This window comes from Erythrolamprus reginae, chromosome Z, assembly GCF_031021105.1.
Source record: "Erythrolamprus reginae isolate rEryReg1 chromosome Z, rEryReg1.hap1, whole genome shotgun sequence".
Lineage (NCBI taxonomy): Eukaryota > Metazoa > Chordata > Lepidosauria > Squamata > Dipsadidae > Erythrolamprus > Erythrolamprus reginae.
Window position 1 is genome coordinate 26,479,511 of NC_091963.1, and position 24,041 is coordinate 26,503,551.

General features: G+C 38.8%; 1 protein-coding gene across 2 annotated transcripts in view; it reads right to left on the reverse strand.

Moving 5' to 3' along the window:
• The window catches only part of STEAP1 (STEAP family member 1), a 38,037-nt gene that overhangs the window by 11,048 nt on the left and 2,948 nt on the right, over window positions 1-24,041 (reverse strand). For both annotated transcript variants that reach the window (XM_070726464.1, XM_070726463.1), the window contains exons 2-5: window positions 21,327-21,434; window positions 19,149-19,661; window positions 17,244-17,408; window positions 16,375-16,466 (exon numbers count right to left, since the gene is read on the reverse strand). In XM_070726464.1, the coding sequence (XP_070582565.1) occupies window positions 16,375-16,466; window positions 17,244-17,408; window positions 19,149-19,661; window positions 21,327-21,389 (833 nt within the window). In that variant the 5' untranslated portion in view covers window positions 21,390-21,434. The remainder of the gene's footprint in view (window positions 1-16,374; window positions 16,467-17,243; window positions 17,409-19,148; window positions 19,662-21,326; window positions 21,435-24,041) is intronic.

Below are 24,041 nucleotides of genomic sequence, written 5' to 3' on the forward strand. Positions count from 1 at the left end.
AATTAAGTTGTTAAATCCGGCCAGAGAAAATGGCCCATCATCATCGTGTGCAACAAACATTTGACTCTAACGTTGTTCTGTAAATCCTTTTTTTTAAAAAAAACGTTATCATCTTTACATAAGAGATATTGCAGATTCTTTCAATTCTTCCAATCTATAAAAAGCTTTCAGGGGGATGGGTATATTTGGGTTCACTTATCCTTTAAAAGCAACAGCTATTCTACCAATTCAGTTTTTTAAAAACAATATAATTTTATCTGAAACCTTTTTTTAATTCCGATGAATCTCATTGTTTTTCTTTGTTTTCAGGTTTCAGTTACTTTACCGTTGTACTGTATGCCACTCTCCCTAGATGTAAAATCTTACATAAATATACCTGTTGCTTTAGCTTGGGAATAAACAGGGAAATCATACAGAAAAATGGTGTTCAAACATTACTATAAGCAATCTAAAAGGGTTTTTACTCTAGAACAGTAACTGCTATTACAGAAATGAATGTGCAGATAATTTACACCAAGTTGGTCCCCTTGGTTTCCCCTAAGAAACCAAGTCTTGATAAAACTCCTAAGAGTGTACTTATTATGATTAATTATCTAGGTTGCTTTTACCTCATCAGTGGGTATCAGCATTTTTCTGGAGCTTGCTGTTGGAGTATTGCTTCCATTTTTTCTTGGCAAAAAGATCCCAATAGGAGAGAGTAACCTGTCCATCTCTGCTGAACTAATGAATTTTGTCAAGATAGAATTCATTGTATTGATCAGTTTAGTACAAGACCTCCGGATAATGGTTTTCCTGCACTTTATTTTGTGGGCACGCATAAATTTGATAATTAAGTATCTGAGAATCTCCAATTGAGGAGTCTCCTCTTTGTTTCTGTTTGTTCTTTCTTTGACAGTTACTTTCGGTGACCTCATAAACTTCAGACCTTCTGAATTTTCTTGAGAGGCTTCCTTTTGAATCTCCAAGTCAGGAGATTTCTCTTTGTTTACTATTATTTTTTCTTTTAGAATCACTTTTGGCCACCTCTTAAACTTCTGAGTATCTGAAATGTTTTGAAATGCCTCCTTTTGAATCTCCCATTCCGGAGTCTCCTCTTTGTTTCCTTTTGTTCCTTCTTTGAAAGTCACTTTCAGCCACTTCATACACTTTAGACCTTCTGAATTTTCTTGAGATGCTTCCTTTTGAATATCCAAGTCAGGAATTTTCTCTTTGTTTTCTATTATTTTTTCTTTCAGAATCTTCTTCAACCAACTCTTAAACTTTAGACATTCTGCAATTTCTTTAGATGGTTCCTTTTGAATCTCCAAGTCAGGAGTTTTCTCTTTGTTTGCTATTATTTTTTCTTCAAGAATCACCTTGGGCCACCTCTTAAACTTCTTAGTATTTGAAATTTCTTGAGATGACTCCTTTTGAATCTGAAATTTGGGGATCTCCACTTTTTTTCTTTTTGTTCTTTTTGTGACAGTTAATTTCGGCCACTTCCTAAAATTCAGACCTTCTGAATTTTCTTCAGATGCTTCCTTTTGAATCTCCATGTCAGGAATTTTCTCTTTGTTTTCTATTACTTTTTCTTTGAGAATCATGTTAAGCCAGCTTTTAAACTTCAGACATTCTAAAATTTCTTGAGATGCTTCCCTTTCAGTCTCCAATTCATGAGATTTATCTTTGTTTTCTATTATTCCTTCTTTAAGAATCACCTTTGGCCACCTATTAAACATCTGAGTATCTGAAATTTGTTGATATGATTCCTTTTGAATCTTCAAATCAGGAGTCACCTCTTTGTTCCCTTTTGTCCCTTCTTTGATATTCATTTTTGGTAATCTAACAGCGGTCTCTTTTTCTCTTGGATGTTTTTGAAGCCAATGATCTCTCTGTATCACATTCTGATGGTTCTTTAATCTTTCTAAATAGCATTTAGTCGTCAAGCTGATGTTCCTAGAAGCTTCCAAAATTTCAGTAGTTAAATATTTTTGGAATTCCAAGTCTTGAGTCTTGGTTTTGGTTATTTTTGCTTTGAGTCCTTCTTCTATGACATTGGATGATTCATACTGGGTTATTAGAAGATTTTCATGGGATCCCTTTTCATCCAAATATTCATGAGGATTGGATTTAGTTAATCTACTCCATAAATTTAAAGTTGATGACTTAAGAAATTCAATCGAATTTTCAAATATCTGCTGAATATGCAGGTTGTCAAAATTGATATTCCCTTTGCCAGTTGTGTTTGAGGCTGGGCATGGAAGGTTTGCTATTTTTTGTCTCTTTGTTGGTAATCTAACAGCGGTCTCTTTTTCTCTTGGATGTTTTTGAGGCCAATGATCTCTCTGTATCACATTCTGATGGTTCTTTAATCTTCCTAAATAGCATTTAGTCGTCAAGCTGATGTTCCTAGAAGCTTCCAAAATTTCAGTAGTAAAATATTTTTGGAATTCCAAGTCTTGAGTCTCTTCCGTTTTGGTTATTTTTGCTTTGAGTCCTTCTTCTAGGACATTGGATGATTCATACTGGGTTATTAGAAGATTTTCATGGGATCCCTTTTCATCCAAATATTCATGAGGATTGGATTTAGTTAATCTACTCCATAAATTTAAAGTTGATGACTTAAGAAATTCAATCGAATTTTCAAATATCTGCTGAATATGCAGGTTGTCAAAATTGATATTCCCTTTGCCAGTTGTGTTTGAGGCTGGGCATGGAAGGTTTGCTATTTTTTGTCTCTTTGTTGGTAATCTAACAGCGGTCTCTTTTTCTCTTGGATGTTTTTGAGGCCAATGATCTCTCTGTATCACATTCTGATGGTTCTTTAATCTTTCTAAATAGCATTTAGTCGTCAAGCTGATGTTCCTAGAAGCTTCCAAAATTTCAGTAGTAAAATATTTTTGGAATTCCAAGTCTTGAGTCTCTTCCGTTTTGGTTATTTTTGCTTTGAGTCCTTCTTCTAGGACATTGGATGATTCATACTGGGTTATTAGAAGATTTTCATGGGATCCCTTTTCATCCAAATATTCATGAGGATTGGATTTAGTTAATCTACTCCATAAATTTAAAGTTGATGACTTAAGAAATTCAATCGAATTTTCAAATATCTGCTGAATATGCAGGTTGTCAAAATTGATATTCCCTTTGCCAGTTGTGTTTGAGGCTGGGCATGGAAGGTTTGCTATTTTTTGTCTCTTTGTTGGTAATCTAACAGCGGTCTCTTTTTCTCTTGGATGTTTTTGAGGCCAATGATCTCTCTGTATCACATTCTGATGGTTCTTTAATCTTCCTAAATAGCATTTAGTCGTCAAGCTGATGTTCCTAGAAGCTTCCAAAATTTCAGTAGTAAAATATTTTTGGAATTCCAAGTCTTGAGTCTCTTCCGTTTTGGTTATTTTTGCTTTGAGTCCTTCTTCTAGGACATTGGATGATTCATACTGGGTTATTAGAAGATTTTCATGGGATCCCTTTTCATCCAAATATTCATGAGGATTGAATTTAGTTAATCTACTCCATATATTTAAAGTTGATGACTTAATAAATTCAATCGAATTATAAAATATCTGCTGAATATGCAGGTTGTCAAAATTGATATTCCCTTTGCCAGTTGTGTTTGAGGCTGGGCATGGAAGGTTAAATCCATCCAAGCTTCCAATATACACAAGAATTCCTAACAGGAAAATTGGGGTCACAGAAGGAGCAATACATCTCATGATGCTCATCTCTTCCTGCTCATTTACCCAACTGAAGGATGCCTTGGAATGCTGTAGCTAACAGTTGAAATGATTCTATGCAGTTATTCTATATGGGGCTGCAGGATAATGCCACCTCTGTGCCATCACTTTAGCATCATTCCTGACATCATAGAATTCCCAGAACCATGGCAACATATGGGCAGTGGCCTCTTTTTCAAATAATGAGTTGATTTTATGAGGTCACTCAGATATTTGTGATTACAATCAGATTGTAATGCCTGGCTATCATTCTCCAGCTACTAAAAAAATTGCTGCATGTTACTTATAACCAAAAAAACCCTGGCCCAAAATAATTTAAATAGCTGAGCACAGCCTGATTTCCAAAGGGAGACTTAAACACACACAGTCACAAACACCAGTTATACTGAAAAGCAATCTCTCCTGATTTCATATTTACCATACTTGGGGATTATAAGTACTAGGGATATTTGTTGTGGAGTAAGGAACAGGATGATGGTATCTACAGTTAGTTCCATGGCAAATAGAAACACCATTTTATCAAATGTCCTAACTAATAAATGATTGCTGGTGGATTTGGGGTGATTAAATCATCACATGCTCATCAGTTCACTATAATTGCTCTTGATACACATACCTTCCCCAGAATCTACCTTTGAAGAAAAGGAAGAACTAGCCCCAAAATAAATAATTAAGCACTCAATGAATAATTTAAATTACTTGCTGGCATAATAGATTGCCTCTATTTAAACATTGACTGATCTGTATCCCCTGACAATTCTTATATAGAGAAACTTCTCTCACATACAAACACAAGCATACAGACCCTAGCAATTCTTTTTTTTTTTGAATTTTTTTATAGATTAAAAAAAAAAAATTAGACAAAACAAGACATACAACATTTAACATGTAAAGGAGCTACCATTGCTCTGCTAGGCTTAGAAGTATTCTAATACAAAAAAGAATGACTAGTTATAATTAGATCAATACAGAAAGATAAAAGTTGTTAATAACATATCTCTTAATATATTAGTATGATGTAAAATCTACATATTTCAGGATTTTCGTTACGTCTCAATCTCAATCAATTAATAAAACTAAAACTTTTATTAGTAAGGAAGAGAGAAAGAGTAAGGAAGAGAGAAAGAAAATCAAAATCTAGTTTGAAACTAGCTCAACTACTTAAGTGGCATTTTGATATTGATAGTTACCCTATTATGAGCTCACTGTTATAGACACACAGTACAGTATTTTATTTTGAAATTCTCTGAGGCAAAACAGGGTGGGTTTTTTATTTGTTTGTTTGTTTGTTTGTTTATTTATTATTTCTGTGCTGCCCAGCAGTGTTCCCTCTAATTTTTTGGGGGGGTGGGCGGAAAAGTATAGTGTCTGAGCGGCAGTCCCTTTGGGACTGAGCGGCACAGAAATATTAAATAAATAAATAAATAAATAAATAAATAAATAAGTAAATAAACAAACAAACAAACAAACAAACAAACAAATAAATAAAAAACCCACCCTGTTTTGCCTCAGAGAATTTCAAAATAAAATACTGTACTGTGTGTCTATAACAGTGAGCTCATAATAGGGCAACTCTATCAATATCAAAATGCCACTTAAATAGTTGAGCTAGTTTCAAACTAGATTTTGATTTTCTTTCTTCCTTACTCCCATTCTTTTTCTTTCTCTTTTCCTTCCTCTCTTTTTTCTATCTGTTTCTCTCTCTTCCTCTCTTCCTCTCTCTCTCCTTCCCTCTCACTCTTTCCCTCTCGGCTTCTGGGCATGTTTGGAAAACTCTGAGTTGATGATGATTTTTAAGTGAGCGATTGCTCACTGCTCAGCTTAGAGGGAACTATGCTGCCCAGTCCCAAAGGGACTGTCGCTCAGACACTATACTTTTCTGCCCCCCCCCAAAAAAAAAATTAGAGGGAACACTGATTATAATTATAATTATTAAATAGAGCGTGTGTACCCCCCCATGAGGCAGACCCTGTTGGGTCAGGTCCATGGTTGCCATGAATTCCTGTGCCGCATCTGAGGATGCTAAATAGAGTAGTAATTTATAGGCTGTTACTATGAGTTCTACTATTGTAATAATTATAGGTTGTCCTCATTTAGCTACTACTCACTTAATGGTCATTGTTAGAAGGGTGTTGATAAAGTAACTTTAGGATCAATCCTCACATTTATGACTTTGAAACTTATAAACAAAGGAATGCTAAAATAAGATTATAAACATGGTTGTAGTTTCACTTCGCAGCCACTTTTCTTAATGATGGCATAGTTGCTAATCCCAATTGTGGTTTCGAAATGAGGATTATCTTTTCTCCAAATTAATTGCTCCTAACAAGCTCATGATAAATACCTAACTTTAGTATGCGAACAGAAGGTTGGACTGAGTATTATAACCAGAGCAATAAGCTGGTGGGAAAATAACATAACTTTTATTTGTTGCCTTCAGTTGCAAAATTAAAGTTCTAATTGGAGTTGGCCATACAATCAGAATTCTAATTCTAATAGCATGTTACTGATCAATAACTCACTTCCCTTCCTTTCCCTAAAAAGTGGGAAAGCTGAGAGGCTTTGATTATATAAATATAACAATGTCTGAAGCAATGGTAATATTTTCAGTTAGCAATATGTTTTTAGGTACAGTGGTACCTCTATCTACGAACTTAATTTGTTCCGTGACCAGGTTCTTAAGTAGAAAAGTTTGTAAGAGGAAGCAGTTTTTCCCATAGGAATCGATGTAAAAGCAAATAGTGTGTGCAACTGGGGAAACCACAAGGAGGGTGGAGGCCCCGTTTCCTCCCAGGAGATTCCTAGAGGTCCCACAGGTTTGCCCCCGCCTTTTCTGGCCGTTTCCTCCCAGGAGATTCCTAGAGGCCCCAGAGGGTTACAGTTTCGGAAGCTTGGGTTTATAAGTGGAAAATGGTCCTTGAGAAGAGGCAAAAAAATCATGATTACCCGGTTCTTATCTAGAAAATTTCGTAAGTAGAGGTGTTCTTAGGTAGAGGTACCACTGTAATTTTGTTCTTCCAGGACTGCCATTCCAGGTAGAATTTCTATCATGGAATACCATTTATTGATGCTTTTCTAATAGCTTACTTACATGACTACTCAAGAACAGAGTTTGGGGATTATGATAGATAGCTCAGTAAAAAATTAATTCTGCATGCAGCTTCTGTGAAAATGACAAATTTGGAGGTAGTGATCAATAGGAGAGGCATAAAAACCAAAATTGCTTGCAATCTATCTCCTCAGTGTATTTATTAGGTACAAGCAAACCTTTCGACATCAAGCAGCAGATCCAGTGTGGGACTTCCGTTACAGAGTGCCTTGTTAAATGATTTGCACAAGTCTAATATTTGTTTTTGTTTAGCAGGCTTGATACCTGGGAGAACTATTTTACAACATTCCGAAGTTATGTAACTGTAACTTATCCTAGACAAATTTTAGAATATTGTTCAATTGTTTTGAATCCCCAAACCATCAGTCAAATGCAAAAGGCAGCTTTTACTTGGAACAACTTACATCCTGTGATTTAATTTCATCAAATAACAACATATCTCTATCTCAAGTTTTTAAGAAGAACTCAATAGGCGGATAAGAATGCTAAATTCAGTCCAGATATCTGGCGGTGTAACCAACCATAATAATGAAAAGCATCAGCATCAAGAGGCAGGCAAGGTGATGTCAATACTTTTGAAAGTTGTGAAAGACAACTTCATAGCATTGTTGATTAACATTATTATTATTAATTAGATTTGTATGCCACCCCTCCCTTCCCTAGGACCCGTAGCAATACAAACAATATGTATACAAATCTAATAGTTAAAAAACAGTAACTAAAATCCCATTATATAAAAAAAATAGTCAGTCTACTCAATCACATCCATATATAATATTTAACGGTCAGAGAAGAAGGAGGCATGATCTAGCTGCCCCATGCCTGGCGACATAGATGGGTCTTAAGTGTTTTGCGGAAGGCGAGGATGGTGGGGGCAGTACGAATCTCAGGAGGGAGCTGATTGCAGAGGGCTGGGGCCGCCAGAGAGAAGGCTCTTCCCCTAGGTCCCGTCAGACAACATTGTTTGGTTGACAGGGCCCGGAGAAGGCCACCTCTGTGGGACCTTATTGGTTGCTGGGATGTATGCGGCAGAAGGCAGTCCCGTAAGTATTCTGGTCCAATGCAGTGTAGGCATTGCACCAGGGCTTTATAGGTCATCACCAACACTTTGAATTGTGTCTGGAAACCAATCGGCAGCCAATATAGGGCGTGGAGTATTGAAGAAACATGGGTGTATCTGGGGAGACCCAAGACAGCTTGCATGGCCGCGTTCTGCACAATTTGTAGTTTCTGAACACTCTTCAAAGGTAGCCCCATGTAGAGAGCATTGCAGTAATTGAACCTCGAGGTGGTAAGGGCATGAGTGACTGTGAGCAGGGACTCCCTGTCCAAATAGGGCCGCAACTGGTGCACCAGGCGAACCTGGGCGAACGCCCCCCTCACCACAGCTGAAAGATGGTGTTCTAATGTCAGCTGTGGATTGAGGACGCCCAAGTAGCGGACCTTCTCTGAGGGGGTCAGTGATTCCCCCCCCCCAGGGTAAGGGATGGACAGATGGAATTGTCCTTGGGAGGCAAAACCCACAGCCACTCCGTCTTGTCAAGATTGAGTTTGAGCATGTTGGCCCCCATCCAGACCCTAACAGCCTCCAGACACCGACACATCACTTCCACTGAACACGGTGTAAAACTGGGTGCCATCAGCGTACTGATGGTACTTCATCCCATGTCCTTAGATGATCTCACCCAATGGTTTCATGTAGATATTAAATAGGAGGGGGGAGAGGACCGACCTGAGGAACTCCACAAGTGAGAGACGTAGAGGTCGACCTCTGACCCCCCCACTAACACTGACTGCAACTGACTGGAAAAGTAGGAGAACCACCTTAAAATGGTGCCTCCCACTCCCACCCCTCCAGCCGGCGCAGAAGGATACCATGGTCGATGGTATCGAAAGCTGCTGAGAGGTCAAGGAGCACCAGGAAAGAGGATAAACCCCTATCTCGGGCCTGACAGAGTTCACCCATCAGCGCGACCAAAGCAGTTTCTGTGCTGTAGCCAGGCCTGAATCCTGACTGCTGAGGGCCTAGATAATCGGCTTCCTCCAAGGACTGCTGAAGCTGGAGCGACACTACCTTCTCAATAACCTTCCCCATAAAGGGAAGGTTGGAGACTGGACGGTAGTTATTAAGTACGGCTGGGTCCAGGGAAGGCTTCTTGAGGAGAGGGCGCACAAATGTCTCCTTGTAGAGAGCCGGGAAGGACCCCCCTTCAAAAAAAGATAAACTGGATTACCTTTCACCTTCTACTGTTATCTTCAAAGGCATTTGATCTATCAGCCTTTTAACCCAGGTTTTTAATACCCTCTTTTGATATTATATTCATTATCTCATTATCTAAGTAATTTTTATTTAATATTTTGGCAGAAAGTAAGTTAATATACACTGAAATTTATTTATTATTTATTTATTACTTAGATTTGTATGCCGCCCCTCTCCGAAGACTCGGGGCGGCTCACAACACGTGGAAACAAATCATAAATAATCTGACAATTTAAAATATTTAAAGATTTAAGAAAGACCCCATATACTAACAGACATACACACAAGCATACCATATATAAATTAAACATGCCTAGGGGGAGATGTTTCAGTTCCCCCCATGCCTGATGGCAAAGGTGGGTTTTAAGGAGTTTACGGAAGGCAGGAAGAGTAGGGGCAGTTCTAATCTCCGGGGGGAGTTGGTTCCAGAGGGCCGGTGCCGCCACAGAGAAGGCTCTTCCCCTGGGGCCCGCCAACCGACATTGTTTCGTTGACGGGACCCGGAGAAGGCCCACTCTGTGGGACCTAATCGGTCGCTGGGATTCGTGCGGCAGGAGGCGGTCTCGGAGATATTCTGGTCCAATGCCATGAAGGGCTTTAAAGGTCATAACCAACACTTTGAATTGTGACCGGAAACTGATCGGCAGCCAATGCAGACTGCGGAGTGATGGTGAAACATGGGCATACCTAGGTAAGCCCATGACTGCTCTCGCAGCTGCATTCTGCACGATCTGAAGTTTCCGAACACTTTTCAGAGGTAGCCCCATGTAGAGAGCATTACAGTAGTCGAACCTCGAGGTGATGAGGGCATGAGTGACTGTGAGCAATGAGTCCCGGTCCAGATAGGGCCGCAACTGGTGCACCAGGCGAACCTGGGCAAACGCCCCCCTCGCCACAGCTGAGAGATGGTTTTCTAATGTGAGCTGTGGATCGAGGAGGATGCCCAAGTTGCGGACCCTCTCTGAGGGGGGCAATAATTCCCCCCCCCCGGGGTGATGGACGGACAGATGGGATTGTCCTTGGGAGGCAGAACCCACAGCCACTCCGTCTTATCCGGGTTGAGTTTGAGTCTGTTGACACCCATCCAGGCCCCAACAGCCTCCAGGCACCGGCACATCACTTCCACCGCTTCGTTGACTGGGCATGGGGTGGAGATGTAAAGCTGGGTATCATCGGCATATTGATGATACCTCACCCCATGTCCTTGGATGATCTCACCCAGCGGTTTCATGTAGATGTTGAATAGCAGGGGGGATAGGACCGACCCCTGAGGTACCCCACAAGGGAGCGACCTCGGAGCCGACCTCTGACCCCCCACTAACACCGACTGCGACCGGCCAGAGAGGTAGGAGGAGAACCACTGAAGAACAGTGCCTCCCACTCCCAACCCCTCCAGCCGGTGCAGAAGGATACCATGGTCAATGGTATCGAAAGCTGCTGAGAGGTCAAGAAGCACCAAGACAGAGGATAAACCCCTGTCCCGGGCCCGCCAGAGATCATCCATCAACGCGACCAAAGCGGTTTCAGTGCTGTAACCGGGCCTGAAGCCTGACTGCTGGGGACCTAGATAATCGGCTTCTTCCAAGGACCGCTGGAGCTGGAGTGCCACCACCTTCTCGACAACCTTCCCCATAAAGGGAAGGTTGGAGACTGGACGATAGTTATTGAGTATGGCTGGGTCCAGGGAGGGCTTCTTGAGGAGGGGGCGCACAAGCGCTTCTTTACAGAGAGATGGAAAGACTCCCGTCCCCAAGGAAGCATTGGTAATCTCCTGGGCCCAGCTCCGTGTCACCTCCCTGCTGGCCGAAACCAACCAGGAGGGACACGGATCCAGTAAACAGGTGGCGGAACTCACAGCTCCAATGGCCTTGTCCACTTCATCAGGTGTCACCAGATCAAACTCTTCCCAGACAGGTGGACAAGTACGTGCCCCAATCACCTCGACTGACTCGTTGTCAGTCGACTCTGTATTACAATTGGAGTCGAGATCAGCCCGGATCCGAGCGACTTTATCAGCGAAAAACGTGTTAAAATCCTCGGCACTGCTCTGCAAGGGCTCCCCAGCTCCCCCCTGGTTAAGAAGGGAGCGGGTCACCCTAAACAGAGCGGCCGGGCGGGATTCCGCTGATGCAATCAAGGCGGCATGGTACGCGCATCTTGCCGCCTTGAGCGCCACTTTGTAAGTCTTAATAAAAGCTCTTACAAGTGTTCGATCGGATTCGGACCTACTCTTCCTCCATCGCTTCTCTAGACGTCTCTTTTGGCGTTTCAACTCCCGGAGCTCCTCGTTGAACCATGGGGCTCTACGGGGTCTGTATATGCTTATTTGATAAGAATAAATCTAAATGAAATAGAGCTTGTTGCAGTCTATAGATGCAAGGAATGTTATGCTCTAATTCAGCGTTTCCCAACCGGTGTGCTGCGGCACACTGGTGTGCCGCGAGACATCGCCAGGTGTGCCGCCTGGGCGGGGCGCTGCGGTGCCTCTGAACTCTCCGCTCCTGCCCGATGCCGTGGTTTCTGGCGCTCTCCTGCTGGGCCCCAAAGAAGGAAGGCAGGAAGGAGAGCTCCATTCTTCGCGCAGGCAGTCGCGGGGAGATGGCGGGGGGGGGGGCGGCTAAAGCGGCCCCGGGCACCGTTCCCTGTAGGCTTTTCCAGGGGCGCGCAGGAGAGCGCCAGAAACCGCGGCATCGGGCAGGAGCGGAGAGTTCAGAGGCACCGCAGCGCCCCGCCCAGGCGACAGGGAAGCTCTAGCTGGGCCGCGGCATCGAGCAGGAACCGGGAGGTCGGAGGCACCGGCACGGCAGCGCCCGCCCAGCTGAAGCTTCCCTGTCGTCATTGGCAAGTGTCCTTTGGGGCCCGGCGGGAGGGCACTGGCGGTGGGAGCGGGGGGGGGCGGCTGCAGCGGCGCAGGCAGTCGCGGGGAGATGGCGGGGGGGGGGGGGCGGCTAAAGCGGCCCCGGGCACCGTTCCCTGTAGGTGGCCCTGTAGGCTTTTCCAGGGGCGCGCAGGGAGCCGCGGCCACCCGCCCGCCTACCAGATTTCCCTCCGCGCGGTTGGGGAGGTGGATTCGCCGCCCCCGCCAGCCCGATCTCCCTCCGTGGGGGGGGGTGGGGGGGCGACGAACCGACGACCGGGGGCTGTCCGTCCGTGTTGGGTGGTGCAGGGCAGGCACAGGCAGCCCCAGGGGAGAACAAGGGAGGGAGAGAAAGGAAAGAGAGAGTAAGGGAGGGAGAGAAAATTGAATGGAGGGAGAGAAAGAAAGAGTAAGAAGTAGAAAGGATAGAGATAAAGGAAGAGAAAGAGGGGGAGAAAGGAAAGAGGGAGGAAGGTGGGAGAGAAAATTGAATGAAGGAGGGAGAGAAAGAAAGAGTAAGAAGTAGAAAGGATAGAGAAAAAGGAAGAGAAAGGGAGGGAGGGAGAGAAAGGAAAGAGGGAGGAAGGGGGGGAGAGAAAATTGAATGAAGGAGGGAGAGAAAGAAAGAGTAAGAAGTAGAAAGGATAGAGAAAAAGGAAGAGAAAGGGAGGGAGAGAAAGGAAAGAGGGAGGAAGGGGGGGAGAGAAAATTGAATGAAGGAGGGAGAGAAAGAAAGAGTAAGAAGTAGAAAGGATAGAGAAAAAGGAAGAGAAAGGGAGGGGAAAGAGGGAGGAAGGGGGGGAGAGAAAATTGAATGAAGGAGGGAGAGAAAGAAAGAGTAAGAAGTAGAAAGGATAGAGAAAAAGGAAGAGAAAGGGAGGGAGAGAAAGGAAAGAGAGAGTAAGGGAGGGAGAGAAAATTGAATGAAGGAGGGAGAGAAAGAAAGAGTAAGAAGTAGAAAGGATAGAGAAAAAGGAAGAGAAAGGGAGGGGGAAAAGGGAAAGAGGGAGGAAGGGGGAGAGAAAGAAGATATGAAGGAGGGAGAAAAAGAAAGAGAGATAGGAAGGAAAGAGGGAGAGAAAGGAATGAGAGAGAAAGGGAGGGAGAGAAAGGGAATGAAAGAGGGAGAAGGGGTGAGAGATAGAAAGGATAGACAGAAAGGGAGAGAAAGGAAAGAGAGAAAGGGAGGGAGAGGAAGGAAAGAGATGAGAGAGGAAGGAGGAGACAGAAAGAGAGGAAGGAAGGAAGGAAGAGAGAAAGAAAGAGGGATGGAGAGAGAAAGGAAGGAAGAGAGAGAAAGAGGGAGGGAGAGAGAAATAGAGCGAAAGGGAGGAAGAGATATTTTTTTTGTCCAAACTTTTTTTAGCGCCCCCCCCCCCATGTTCCCCAGGATTTTGAAAATATGAAAAATGTGCCGCGGCTCCAAAAAGGTTGGGAAACACTGCTCTAATTAACTAAACTGCCACTGATCTAGTTTAATGCAAAACAAATTAGAAAACAAATCCACCAAACAGAAGGAAAATTTGATGGCGATCTGATCCTACAAATGCTATCTTAAAAATCTCATTATATAGTGATGAAGTTTTCAATAGCTATGCATTTTATTGTGTTTTGATAATATTTACAAGCAATGCTATATGTTGTTACTCAGGTTTATTTTATCCAGTTGTTTGTTACCCTGAAACTGGGTATAGGTTAGAGAGTTCTTATAGTTGGGTAGATTTTGTGAACTGCTGTTCATTATTCATTTTAGATTTTTTATTTTCCCTAATTCAATACAGAAAAAAATTCTTCTGCGGCAAATAGCAATGACATTTGGAAAGGATGATATGCAATATTAGGCATTTTTGTAGACATCCATATATGTGGCTTATTGTAACAACTCATCTATTTATGAAAACTGTAGGGTCAAATTTATAAGGATTTTTGTAAAACTACACAAAAATTAGAGTTTGTTGCCATTTCATGATCAAGTGGATTTTAGTAGCCCAGTCTGTATGCCGCCCCGAGTCTTCGGAGAGGGGCGGCATACAAATCTAATAAATTGAATTGAATTGAATTGGCCACTGCAAATTTTTTTCAGAAGACCTCTTCTAAAACTATTAGTGTTACTAATAGGATCACATTTGCGGCTTTTTTTGATACTCCACCCAGCTTGTATTTTGAAAGTTAAGCTAGTCCAATGTAGTGACATCTCATACGTACGTTTTCCCATACTTGTTAAGGAATAAAGGAATAAATTGTTAAGGAATAAATCTCACCAAAATAAATAAAACAGGCAAATTCAAATTCAGTGTTGAGAAAATTTTCCTAGAGAGGAAGCACCTATATTCCTCTCCAGCAGTGCCATTGCAGATGTTAAATTTTCTCACCAAATCTCACTAAATTTTCTCACTAAATCTCACCAAAATAAATAAAACAGACAAATTCAAATTTAGTGTTGAGAAAATTTTCCTAGAGAGGAAGCACCTATATTCCTCTCCAGCAGTGCCATTGCAGATGTTAAATTTTATATTGTAGTTAGCCATAGTAAATTATCCATTTGTTACGTATTGACTGATTATGCCAAAAGGAAAGTTGTATCTACATCTTGTAATTAGCAAGAGTTGATAATATATTTTCTACTTGCTTGGTCAAAGTAGTGCTTACTCCATCCATACCCAGTAGTATCCCATTAGATATAAAATGTATCCAGATATACTTGCATCACTTATTCACTTCCCATCAGTGAAGAAATCACAACCACACAATTGTTTCTGCCTACAGATCTCCTTTACTGGATGTGTATAGTGGGTGATAACTTGTTTCATGGTTAATTTAACTCTACTGCTGTTTTATTGTAATGAAAAAATATTGTACCTTATACATAATTTTTATTCGGTAGTCCTATATTAGATTCACACGGTGACATTTTCAGGGAGGAAGTTGTTTCCTACTGTTTATTTCCCTCTGGATACAAACTACCTACAGCCCTACACCATATCTATTCTTAACACTACTGTCAAACAATAACTTGGCTTCTACTTAACATAAAACCAATGAAATATGAAGGTTGAAAAAATGTAAGAAAGTTTTATTATATTGGATACATTCTTACAAAAAGTATACTAATAACTACTTTTACATAAATTTATATTTACATTATTCAATTGTCAATATAATTTTAAGAACATAAATTCAATGAAAAGAAAATGGGAATATTCTCCAGATTTCAGAATAACCGTCCCTATTAATTAGACCTCAACTTCCTACAGATGGAAATCATTCCTCCCAAAACACACAAAAAATTGGAAAGTCCCAGACCGATCCATGCCCAAACCTATTTCAGCCATAAGTTAACTACAGTATATTGTTAGAATCAAAACCGCATTTTCTGCAGTTATTTGGCTCTTGTATTAGTAAACTAGCATAACTAGTAGTGCTCACAACAGAAAGTTATATAAACTGAATGTGCCAAACATAGCAAATTTAAAGTGGCTTAAAAAAACCCAACTCATAACATTTATACATCTCTTTTTCATGTACTACACATTGTCTTGGAATGAGGTATAGAATAATAAGTTAGAAGATCAAATGCTGGTGGATAAAGTCATCCCTTTTCTAGTTCTGCTTTTACTCAGATTATGCACCTATTATCTGAATTAATATGCTATGTTCCCTAGTCCAATGTAGTGACATCTCATACGTACATTTTCTGTTTTTAAAAGTATTTTTAATAAGGCAGCTGCATTAATTGATCTGTACACTCACTCAAGATAAATATACTAATATTTTATTTTTAATGGGATTTATGTATGTAATGTGAGAGATTAAGGAAGGGTGAGTAAAAGATGATATTTATGGGCAAAAGAATATGCTGTGTCTGTCCAATTGAATTTCAGTCACTATAACATTGAGTCAAGGATAGCCCATTGTTCATGTTATACTTTTTAGCCTATGTTTGAGATTGCAATTCAATGCATATTTCAAGTACATAAATATTATAGATCTACAATATTCCCGAAGAAGTTTCTGAATAAGAAATTGAAAATCTGGGATTTTTTTAGGAATTCATATATAGAATCTGTATAATTCAATCAGAGGTGCAACCTCAGGATTTTATCAGTAAAAACTGAAATATAAAAAAAGTAAGTAGCTTTTTTCATTGTGTAATTTGAGCCTAGATACCATCTTCAGAAGTAAACCTGAACAAATCTAATGAGATTTATTTCACTAACAGAACTGCAACTATATGCATCAATTGTTTTGTTTAGGATTTGGAAAAGCTCAGTGAATCTACAGTTTGGAAGTGATCTGTATCTCATTTGTCACAACAGCACAACCAGACCTGATCTTTTGTAATCTCTTCCTAAAGCATGGGAACAGCAGGGTAACTTTACAAGTCAGAACTACAATTGGAAGAATTACTGCTATTATAAACGTGGGTGGAGTATACCATAAATATTGATGTAGATCAATCCATTTATCCCATGCAAATACTAGTGCATGAATAGTACAAAGCAGCAACGCTAAATATCCCATCTTGCTCTAAGGAAAAAAAAAGAAACAATATTTTAATTAGAGTTAATAAAGATTAAGTATAATTCACAGTACCTGCTAGATACGTATATTTAGGCATATCAATTAACAAGGGTAAAAAGAACAGCTTAATCTATTCACGGGGATTAACAGCAACTTGATATCACAAACCAGCAGGCATGGAAATAAATAAATCTTGCTTCTGACTGCAGGAATCAAACTGTCAAAATGAAAGCTAAAATAGTTGGTTCAAAAGTTGATAAGATTATCAACTTTTGAACCAACTATTTTAGCTTTTATTTTGACACAGTGTATTAAAATTCTACAAGAAATCAATGAATACATTTTGCTCAATATCTATTAGTTCCAAAACATTCGTCCATAAAATATTAATACTGTATGTAGTTACAAAATCAGGCTCTTCATTTCTGGATTTCCTAAGTCATATTATGCAAAATAGAATTCTAATAAATACATATTTTATTTCCTGAATGTAAAGAGTAAAATATCTATGGTATATTCTGAAGTAAAAGGGAATATTTTTCAACCAAAGAGCCTCCCTTTCTCATAACTGTTCCATGAATTATATATCACAAGCAAAGTCAAAATCAAGTGAGTAGGAAAATATAACTAAGTTTACAGATATCTCTCTCTTTCATGCATCCCATCATTATTTCACCATTTCAACTGGGAACAGCAGAAATTGAACATCAGGCTTGTAACATCTAAGTTCATGCCCTGTTACTAAATGATCCTTTGTAATGATCCATCTATCCGTCCATATACCTGAATATAATGAAACTCTCTCCAAGTCAATGAATAGCTGACAGATGGAATTGATGTTACTGCCAACAGAGCCAGCAAAGCAAGTGCCAGAATTCCTAGAGATACATAAATCTCCATTCTCCAGACATCATGTTCAATCCAGGCATTTTCCTTTTTTTTCTGTACCTGTGGAAATAATATTAAAGTTGGAAAAAATACCAGAAGGGCACCTTGACAGCCTACATGTACTTAACATTCAATTCTGGCTGTATATATTTTGGGAAACTGTATAGATAACTCTCTAGAAATCAGATTATATAGAATGGCAGCCTATTATCATTTTTGGGGATTGAAATATAAACCGTGGCTACATCTGGAGTTGTAGCAACACTGGAGTTTCCCCATGTAAAGGTATACATGGGTCAGGAATTGCAGTGAGATTAGGGAGAAAAAAAATCAATGTATATGTGTAAAGAAGCCCACCTGTTTATTGTTTAACAATAAACTTAAAACAAAATAGGAGTCAGCTGCTGCTTTGCTGCTATTTCTCAGCTATGGCCATACCTAATTAGGGTATGGCCATATTTAAACTATTGTGTTGTTTATACCAATGACAAACAGAAATTGCATCAGTCTACACTAATGCAAAATCAATTAGGCTGAATATTTACTTACTTCCGCAAAGTTTTAACTCCCTAAGAAGATTAGTTCCAATTCCTTGTTAACTTGATTTTCCCAGCATGACTCCCTTTATTTGCTGACAAACAGAATTCCTTCTCAAGCTAAACACAACCTTTGGCATATTGTGACAGGTAGTGCACTAAGGAATAGTATTTTAAGTGACTAATCAAGGGAGGTTCTCTTGGCAACCATTGTTAGCCTGCTAGGACAGTACATAAATCAAAATGTTTTACAAAAAGTCCTATTATACAGGTAGTTCTTAAGATTACAATTGATCTCAAAATTTTTGTTGTTGTGAGACATTTTTCAAGTGAATTTTGCCCATTCTATAACCTTTCTTGTCACAGTTGCTAAGTGAATCAGTGCAGTTGATAAGCTAGTAACACAACTGTTAAGTGAATCTGGTTGCTTTTATTTGTCAAAAGGTTACAAAATGTAATCACATGACCTTGGGGCACAGCAATGGTCACAAGTATGAACTGATTGCCAAGCATCTGAATTTTGATCACATGATTGTGGGGCTGCTACAAAGGTGTGAAAAATGCTCACTAGTCACTTTTTTCAATGCCGTTGTAACTTTGAATAGTCACTAAATGAACTGTTGTTAAGTTCATTTAGGCCTACTTGTAATGGATGTACATAAGTAACAAATTTATTAGCATGGGTGATAGGGTGTAAATTGCATATTTTTTTCTTCACATATACATTTTGACAAAACTTTCTGCATTACACTTTGGATAAAACCATTTAAAATTTCTAGCAATGTTTTGTTTCAATTATTTTTAGTATGCAAAAAACCCAATAATCCTCAACTATTGTTCATGACAGGTTCTACTAAATTGTCTTCATTGGGTGAAAAGCCCAATTCCCAATTCAATTCAAAAATGGCCAGGTTGTTGGGAATACATAAGATAGCACAGTATGTATCCATATACCTAAAAGTAATTCAATGAAATTAAATGGGACATAATGTGATGAAGTATGTACAGAATTAGAACCCTTTATTTCCTTCACTGAATCTAATTTTTCAACATTACACTTTATTTATTTATTTATTTGATTTTTATGCACCCTTCTCCTTAGACTCAGGGTGGCTTAGAACATGATAGGAATAGCACTTTTTAACAGAGCCAGCATATTACCCACACAATCCGGGTCCTCATTAGATACTAGAGTACCAGAAATGCGTAATGTAGTGATACTGTATATATAGTGTATATCTAGTGATACTGTAATAATACATACCTGCTGATACGCCCAGTTTAAGAGTTTGTATCTGTAGGATCTCCTCAGTGGATAGCACAAACTGTAACAGGCATGCATGGAACCAAAAAAGAAGCTAAGAAGCCCAAATTGTTTTCTTGATAACATCCATCTATCTAACCATTGTGGAAAACGTTTATACTTAGTTCCATAATGGAACTGGAAACCTGCAGCTAATATTCCAGGTAAATAAACCAAGGCCAGAAGAGTAATTGATACCACTGGTAAGACTTTGTTTATGACTAAGATTGGAATTTTATAAAATACATTTTCTTGAGCAGTGACAAAAGGATGGATGACGTCCCTTAGGAAAGTATAAATAAATATAAACAAAGAAAGTATTAATGCTGTTTTCACTGGTAAATGCCATTTAGGAAAAATATCATATTCGCAGTACTTATTGGGAGGAGACTCAAACTCATCTATGTAGGTTCTTTGATGCATGCGAGAGAACATAATTTCTTCAGGAATGCCGGGAGTTTGTAAATCCATTATCTGAAAAGAACACACAGTACACATAAGCCTGTAGAGTGATTTAGTATTACTAGTAATAGTAGATCTGTGAATTGTTTTTCTTTATATATTTGCATATATAACATTCCTTCCATTTGAAATTTCTTTAAGCCTCAGATTTTAAGTTACAGGAATTTGTATAATCTGAGGTTGTATTTCATTCATGTGTAATTTTAGCCACTAAAATTATTTTTGGGAAGCTGGTGCTTCTAAATAACACTGGGGAACAATTTGTAACACAATTTCTGTTGAGTTTGATTTTTGAGCTTTTTAATAGTTAATTAGGCTTGCTAGTTTCAAAACTATAGTTAAAACTACTTCTTCCACGTCAATTTTTTTCTCTACACCTCATATATATCCAACAGAAAAAAACATATAGCCCCACCCTGGTACAAAGCTGAAGGGATCAGATCCTGTGGTCTAGAGGTTAATTCTCTGCCTTACAAGGCCAGAACAAGGCCAGAACAAGCGCTATCCTAGTCTCCTTTAGCATAACTGGATGGTAAAAAGCAATGGAAGAAATAATCTGGTCTTATACCATTAAAGCTTTATAGATTATAACCAGCACATTAAATTGCACTGAATTGTACACTGGCCTGAATCCACTGAAGAAGGGCAGCCTATAAATACAAAACAAACTAACTAAAATAAATCTCATTGGAAATCAATGCAACTTGTTTCGAAGCGGTGCCACATGGGCATATTGAGGAATGCCCAATGCACATACTACTGCATTCTGAATCAGCTGCAGCTTTTGGGTAGTCTTCAAGGAGAGTACTATGTGGTATTCACTGCACTAATGCCAATTACATAGGGACTAGGGCATGCATGGTCATATGGAGGTCCTATGATTCCAGGAATGTCTGTCACTTGAATGCTAGATGGAACTATTAAAAAACTGTCTTGAACACAGCTAGCATCTGCCCTTTTTGACCAGAAGAACATCAGATTGTGCACCAGCCTAAAGTGGAGAAGAATGACTTCACCCACGTTTAAAGAAAGTCCCTAGATAAGGGGGAGAGGGGAATCAAAATACAAAGCCACTTAGTCTTGGCACAATTGAACCTGAATCTGTTGTTTATCATCTGGACCTACAGTTTTCAAACATTGGGACAAGTCATTGACAGCATCGCTTGGTCTGTCCAAGGTCAAGATATATGTTAGGTATTATCTACATATTGATGACACTGGGTCCCAAACCAATGGATGACCTTCCCAGTTTTTTCATATAGATATTCGGTAGGAGCAACGATAGCCCTGAGCCATTCTACAAATGCAGAATATATGTTTGTCAGGTCCAGCAATCAGATAGAAAAATTAACATTCACAATTAAGCAATAGGTTTCTTCTGACCATATCCTAATCCCATGTCTAGGAATGTGTTTTTGGTATTGTAGTGAATTGACTTCATAGCCCTTTTAAGGTTCCTTCTGATTCTGTTTTCTTGTAATTTTAGAAACTTGATATAGAGACTTCAATTTTTACAAGGGGTCCATTTGGAATAAAAAACTCTTGCTTATTTACCATTACTCACCAAGTATTGATAATTAAGTGCTGTATATACCCCCATGAAAAAAATGTGGATGGGGCACTAAAGTATCATCCAAGGACAATTTAGAACAGATAACTTAAAAATATAAAAATTACCCCTTTGCTGAAAACTTCCTGTGTAATTTCAGAGTTCCTTTTCTGATTTTCATCTTGATCCATATTCTTCGACCAATGATTGAGGTTCTGTATCTAGTTGCTGGATGTCTGAAAACAATTTCAGGAGATTTTTGTTACTTATTTGCATTCCAAAAAAAGATGATATTAGTGAAATCTATAAATAATAAAAGATACTATTCTATTGAAAAAACCTTTTTATAAAAAAAGAGAAAGCCAAAATGTTCTTGCAAACCTAAATGAAATAATATGTTTTTATAGTGAGATAAAAAAATCCCCTTGAATTAAAAAATATTAAACGCCAATGATGCTGTGTCATTCATAATTACTAATTTCTAATAATTTGGATTTTTAATACTAGTATTTGAACTCGATAGATGTAAATCAAGAATGTCACTAGTCTGACTCAGATATTTCTAAAACCCTCTTGGCATTTTAATGTCCAAGATAGAGTTCCTTTTCATATCATATTGATGTTTCAATTTTATTGAAAAATCCTACCGGTATTCTTATAGAAAACTGAGAAATCTGAGAATTAAAGAGTATATATTTTTATAAGAAAAACTGATTTCTAACATGGATTCTGAGACTCACAGATGTCAACATTATCTCCCTTTTATAAAAACCTAACTTGGGTAACAAAACCTGGCTGGTTTTATGATAAATTTAACCATTACTTTATTATTCAACTTGCATTTGATTTTATGCACCCAACACAAAAGAAAACATTTCCTTATTGTGAGGAAAGGGATTATTTTTCTAAGGTAAAAGGAAAAATGAAGACATGGAATAGGATACTTGCAAGCTTTGTTTCTTGGCTATGACATGGATATGATGTTTACTCAACATCTTCAGCTACCCCTACCCCAAAATTATAATTAAGGTGATTATTGCATGCCACAGATTATTCATATTATAAAACCTTATGATATCTAATGTTAGACAACCCTCCCTATGTTCTATAAAAGAAACCTGGTATGTTTGGCTCAAGCCAACAATGACTTCAGGGTATATCATTCAAACTTTTTACAGAAGTATCAATACTATGGCCTTTCTGATATCTAAGCTGACATTGTGTGGTAAAAACCATAAAATTGAAGGCGTTACAATTCTGTCTATTGTGAAGAGAGACCTCAATTATTAACTGCTTTTCAATTACAGTTTCTTGGCGATATCTGTTTCTTATAACTTCATCTCCAAATACTGAATACTAAATAAAAATGCTAAAAGTGAAGATATTAAAGTTTTATGTTCCAGACATTCCTTTGTATAGGTAGTCCTTGACCTACCATTTAGTGACCATTCAAAGGTACAATATCACTGAAAAAAGTAACATGATCGTTTTTCACACTTACAAACATTCTATCTCCATGGCCATGATTTACATTTGCATGATTGACAACTGACTCACATTTATGAGAGTTGCAATGTCCAGGAGTCATGTAATCAACTTCTGACAAGCAAAATCAATGTGGAAACCAGAATCACTTAAACCACAATGTTATTTATTTAACACATGCAGTGATTCACTTAAGAAATGTGGCAAGAAAAGTCTTAAAATGGGGCAAAACTCACTTAACAAATTTTTCACTTAACAACATACATTTTGGGCTCAATTGTTGATGACTACCTGCATTTATTTGAGCCCCTACCAAATACTAATTTTTATATAGAGACTTGAAACCACGGTTATCATTCAGAGATCTATTATGGAATAGTTTACAGTGTTCCCTCGATTTTCGCGGGTTCGAACTTTGTGGAAAGTCTATACCACGGTTTTTCAAAAATATTAATTAAAAAATACTTTGCGGGTTTCCCCCCTATACCATGTTTTTTCCCACCCAATGACGTCATATGTCATCGCCAAACTTTCATCTGCCTTTAATAAATATTTTTTTAAATAAACTTTAATAAATAAACATGGTGAGTAATAATCTGAATGGTTGCTAAGGGAATGGAAAATTGCAATTTAGGGGTTTAAAGTGCTTGTGATACTGTTCATAGCCAAAAATAGTGTATTTACTTCCGCATCTCTACTTCGCGGAAATTCGACTTTCGCGGGCAGTCTCAGAACGCATCCCCACTGTACATCTATTATTCAGACATCTGTAGAAAGAAAACTGCAGTATTTTTTAAAATATAGAGTTTTATTAATATTGATTGCTTCTTTATTGCTTATTTGAATCATTGTGACATGATTCAATGTCACAATGACACTGATGACAATCATTAAGTGTTGTATCTCATGATTCTTGTCAAATGTTTAATTTATTTGATGTACACTGAGAGCATATGCACCAAGACAAATTCCTTGTGTGTCCAATCACACTTGGCCAATAAAAAATTCTATTCTATTCTATTCTATTCTATTTAGAAAGGTTTGGGTGAATGACTTTCACACTGAAAGTTCTAAGTTTATCAAAACACATTTAGGGAGAATAAAGTCTTAATGAGATCTTAATAAGGTCTCATTGCTAAGTATCCATTCCCAAGATTGAAATCCTATCCAGAGTTATCTGAATGCAACTTTGTTTGAGAGCAGTGGCAACCATTCAGAAGGGCATTATGCATTGTTACAAGGTTGGCCACCATCATGCACCTACAGATAGTCTTCGACTTACAACCATTTGTTTAATGACTTTTCAAAGCTTCGGACCAGAATATCTCCAAGACCGCCTTCTGCTGCACGAATCCCAG